This window comes from Notothenia coriiceps, unplaced genomic scaffold (genome assembly GCF_000735185.1).
Source record: "Notothenia coriiceps isolate Sejong01 unplaced genomic scaffold, NC01 NC01_scaffold00014893, whole genome shotgun sequence".
In the NCBI taxonomy this organism is placed as follows: Eukaryota; Metazoa; Chordata; class Actinopteri; order Perciformes; family Nototheniidae; genus Notothenia; species Notothenia coriiceps.
This window is the reverse complement of record NW_011347594.1, coordinates 1-5,137: the sequence shown is the minus strand read 5'-3', so window position 1 is coordinate 5,137 and position 5,137 is coordinate 1. Positions and strand designations below refer to the sequence as shown.

General features: G+C 41.5%; 1 protein-coding gene across 1 annotated transcript; it reads right to left on the bottom strand.

Moving 5' to 3' along the window:
* Window positions 1–414: 414 nt before the first annotated feature.
* LOC104948692 (condensin-2 complex subunit D3-like) lies at window positions 415–4,650 on the bottom strand (the record flags this gene model as incomplete). Its single annotated transcript, XM_010774913.1, has 9 exons — window positions 415–635; window positions 728–862; window positions 1,020–1,093; window positions 1,208–1,294; window positions 1,634–1,672; window positions 1,935–2,187; window positions 3,115–3,240; window positions 3,632–3,704; window positions 4,517–4,650. Coding segments are annotated over 9 exons (1,142 nt in total), but the record flags the coding sequence as incomplete, so codon positions are not given.
* Between the last annotated feature and the right edge of the window lie 487 nt (window positions 4,651–5,137).

The window sequence follows — 5,137 nt, the reverse complement described above, 5'->3', positions numbered from 1 at the left end:
CAGCCATCTCTTTCCCGACAATCCCCTCTGTGCACGAACCCTTACATATGGTAATTAAACATTAAAACACCTGCGGCTTATAGTCCAGTGCGGCTTATATATGTACACATCATTCAATTTAGCTGCTGCGGCTTATATTCAGGTGCGCCTTATAGTCCGAAAATTACGGTAATGTGATATATTATAATATGTTTTGACTTCCAGTTTTGTCATGACATTTTGTGGATTTTTGTATTCTTTAATCTATCGATTTATATATTGGTTATGATTTTATTTACACTTTAGTACAGTTTTTACTTCGAGTACAGCCATATTTTACACATTGCAACTTCAACATTTTCCTCCTGGTAATAAATAAAAATAGGCGATTAACAAATAAGAAAAATAAAAGGCAAATAAAGTCTTCAGTCCAACCTGAGGTTCTTGCACTCGTTACAGAGCAGGGTCAGCAGGTCCCAGGTCAGCCTCTGACCCGCATCCAGGTGACGGCCGGCAAAGTACGCTTTGATTGAGCAGAGCACCACCTGGTCCAGAGCCTCCAGGGCCTTGTCCTGCACCGAGCTTTCAGCGTCCATCACAGCCGGCAGCACGCCCTGCAGCCACGCCTTCTGCACCACGGTGCACTCTGGCTTAGCCTGGTGCTCAGAGCAAAGGACAAAAAACTCTTTAGAATGTGCAACACATTTTCTAAGGTCGTCTCTCTCTATGGCTGCTGGCTGAGACTCACAGCGAGCAGCTCTCCCACACAGGACAGGGCCTTCTTCTTCACGGACACAGCCGGGTCTCTGCAGCACTCCGATAGCTTCTCCAGGTTCTCCCAGATCATGGGGACCACGTTGTGTTTCAGCAGACCCACCAGGGCCTGTGGAGGGAAGGCAAAGCCACAGCGTTAAAGGTCATCTGTGCCTCTCTTTATTTAGCACAGGGATAATGCACAAAAAAACCAGGGTGTAACACATATATAGGATAAGATATTGTACTGATCAATATTGGGATTTGGTAAACTACGTTTCTGATACCTGCAGTGCCGATTTCCTCACGTTAACTTTTGAGTGTTTCACGCGCCGCAGGAGAAGAGCGAGGTTCTCTCTTGCTGCATCAAACATAGCATTTATTTGTTGTCAATGTCAGACTTTGAGTGTATGCATTTACAACCTAATGCATGTTATAATAATCATTTGAATGTGAGCTGAGGATGGATTCTCACCCTCACAGTCGGAGGGTTCAGTGCTGCTGAACTCCACAGTCCTGAACGGCAGAGTGCGGAACGTTTTCTGAGTTGCCTGGGAACTTCCTGAAACAGTCACAGCAAAGTTCATCACATTTTAAAATGTCCTCATTGTATCTTTCTCACACTATCACTGAATGCTTAATCAGCTTGTAAGACTCGCTAACTGACTTTAAAAAACACCCTTTTACAGCTATATGTCCTATAGATAGTTTTGATTTTAGATTGTGAAGTTTTAGCGGCCTTGTGTTTGTTGCCTCAAATGTTACCTTTAGCTGTTATAAGTTATCCTTTTAAAAAAACAAGGCAGACTAAACAAAAAAAGGGTTTCTATCCTGGGAAACACCGTTAGCCTCTGTAGTCAGTCAAATAGGAAAGTGTGTATAAAAAAACAAAAGCGTGTACCTTCTGTGATTTCACCTTCCAGCACTGTCTGGGCTCCAGCTACACAGAGCGAGAGTAGACATGTTACTTTAATGGAAACAGCTCATGGAACAAACACAACAGCTCCTAAAATATACATATGAAAAGATATACAATGTCCTCTTATGTTCCCTAATAATTTAATGAGATGTGTTTTCATACTTCAGTTCTACAAAGTGCATTTTCTGCTAAAACTGGTCCTGGTTTAAAGTCCAACATTAGCCCAATTCTGCACTAGCATTTCAAACTGAAGTGCATCTACAGGCTCATTGTGTGTCCTCACTGGCAGAGAAGAGGTTGTGGACGGCCCGGGTGACATTAGGGGAAGGCAGCTCCAGACACTGGGCCAGGCAGGCAAGGGAGTGTCCTTGAACCGTTGGCGAGTCATCCGTCCGCCGAGCGAACAGCAGACTCTGGATCAGGAACCTGTGTGGCAGAAAGCACTGGAGCTCCAGGTCCTGACACTCCTCCGTCTTCCTCTCTGGCTGCTCCAGCAAAACCATCACCACGTCTATGGAAAACAGCCGACCCGCCACCTACAGGAGCCAGCATAACAGATTAGACACATGCAGAATATTCCTGATAGTGGTAATGAAGCGTGAAGTATATTGAGATTAAAGTGACTTAAAGCCAACTTTAGAAATGAGGAAATCAGCATCTCCTCTATAGGCTTCAAACTGTTGTCTGTCCATGAGCTGAAAGGCTCTGCACTGCGGAAAATAAAACGGCATTTCCAGTTCATTTTTACTCCACTTTACCTTTCCGTTACTATACGTTGTTTTTGTTGTTGTAGCATTGGCTGGAAGAGAACCCGCTTCTCCATAGTTTCTCCTTGGTTAACTGGACTTATAACATTCACACTGTACATTTTATAATGATATTTAAATTGAATATTCCATTCCATGCACACTTATGTACATGATATCCTGCTTATATTGTGTCAACAGAAAATTGGCCCTTCAATAGTGTTTTTATTAGTCAGACAGTTTATACTTTTTTTATCTTCACGGTCATCTGTATATTTTTCTTCCTCTCTAATGCTGGTTTATTTCTATTTCGAGATGTTTATATTTTATTATTGTTATTTCTACTCTTTTAATTTGTTATGATGTGCAATGCCTTGTTTAGTTTTCTGCTGCTGCAACAACAAATATTCCCAAAATTGGATTAATAAAGTACATCTCATCTTATTTATTACCAGTTAGCTGATAATACTGGGTAAACCTAAAAGAGGTTGAAGTATTTCACACTTCAACATCTGCACAATGTTCATAATCTCTCAATGCTTCTGAAAAATGATAAAATCAATTAAACTGCCATTTCAGAAAAACATTTCTCCTATATATCTCAATGAGTGACTATGAAGTAGCCATACTTTTATGTAGTATTTTCCTGAAAAGCTGAAATCATCATGATCAATATCTATAGAGAATATACAGATGTGTAGCGGTTTGAAGCTTCACCTTTGCTTTTCTTGAGAAGTTAAACAGCCACTTGATGAAGCGGGCGTAGTCTGCACTTGTCATCTGTGTGATCAACATGCCCACAGCCTGGGCTCCATGGCTCCTTATCTCACTCTTCTCCACCATCTAAACATCCACAGTAGAAACATGACATCATAGTTATAATCAAGCATCAACTAATAAGAATGAAACAGTGAACCATTCCAGTATAAAACAACATTGGACAGCTGATGCCGCTGTGCCTCCTTTCACATTTCATTAACGTTGCTTTAAGAAGACGCTCAGAGTGAGGATTTATCTCCTTTTTTGGGGGGGNGGGGGGGTTCCTGTTGGCTTAACTCCTCGGTTCTCTCCCTCGCCTCTTCTCTTCTCGCATCTCCCATGGGTAGGATTAAGAAACGAACGAGGAGTGGAGTTGAAGAGTTGAAACAAGATGTGTAAATTCGGAATTGAAAATAAATCTGAACTTTACACAACAGGAAGTGAATGACTGCTGAGTGTTTGCTGGAGGATGTACCTGAAAGCAGATGTGCTGCAGGAGGATTTGCAGGAAAGGCCGCGCCAGCTCTTTTAGGTCCTCCACAAGATGACTGTAATCACAAATAAAGAAATCACATACAAAGTCATTAAGGTTCATAACATGTGTAGAGTTACAGCAAATGGCTAGAAATGTTCCCTAAAAATCCGTCCCGCCTCCACCCACTCTATATTTATTTGTGGAATCTCATGATTATTTGTTCTCCCATTTCGCATGTTTTTTTGCGAGTGGCCCCTGGAATATTTAGTCAGACGTCGGACTTAAGTTTAAAGAACCTCAAGCGTAAGTTGGCCTATGCACTTCAATTATCAGGAAATCCTTCATTTCCTGATCGCCGACACCTTGTCAGGATCGTTTCTTACATTTCTAAGGTCTAGGACTCTCATTTGCTTAAGTACAGACTGATCAGGAATTAAGTTCTTTTAAACATGAATAGCTTTTATGCATTATCTTGGCTAAAACGCATAAATCCAATGTTTTTTTACTATAATATTTGACCACCAAATGTAGAATTTTAGGGCCAAAAATCTTTTTGGGGGATCATGCCACCGGACCATCTAGATTTCTTCGACTTCTTCTGACTGACTTCTATATATTTGTAACCTAAGACTACTGTTTGGAGAGATGCTGATAAATCAGATGGCAGTAAGGATTCTCCAATTTTTCTTTTGCTGAACAAGTGCAATTACACACTAGAAATAAAAGAGAAACTCTGAAACATTTCTTCATACCTCAGTTTATATCCATGATTAAGAGTTCAAACTTTATACATTTCGACATGGATATTCAGTCAAATCGAAAACTGTGCAACTTATTCAAATGGTTGACTACTTTACTTGGTTCATATATAAAATATATGTTTACCAAATAAAGTGGACGGCGTGGTCGCGGGTGGAGAGGATGGCCGGGCTGGGTACGAGTGGGGTGGGCTTCTCTCGGTTGCCTTTTTTCATCATCAGGATGACGTAGTGGAGTTGGTGGAAAACCCTGCGCAGGGACTGCAGAACAGACACTTCAGTTAGATTAGGAACAGCCCTCTGTTATGGCTTTGAACAAAGAGAGAATATGTTCATCTAGCTCAGGGGTCGGCAACCCGCGGCCCACGGGCCGCATGCGGCCCTTTAAGCCCTCTGCTCTGGCTCCCTTGAGCTTAGACAAAAAATAAGAAGGAAATAAAATAAAAGTATTTGTCGGACTATTTATATTTTGTTGCATGGTTGAAAATGTTTCGTATCTTGTATTTTGAGGTGATACTGTGACACATAAATAAAAAACAAAACGGTTTTAATTAGGTCAACTAAAATATGCATCACATCCTGCTACGGTCCCGCGCGAGCGCCTTTTCCTGCGGGTGAATAACCTGACCCCCGGCTCGATGAGCGAACTATGGATAAATCAAAGAAAAGTACCGGAGGAACACAGGATTTAATTCTGTGTGGACAGTTATATGCTTTCACAGCAAACGATGCTGGTTTACCGGTATGT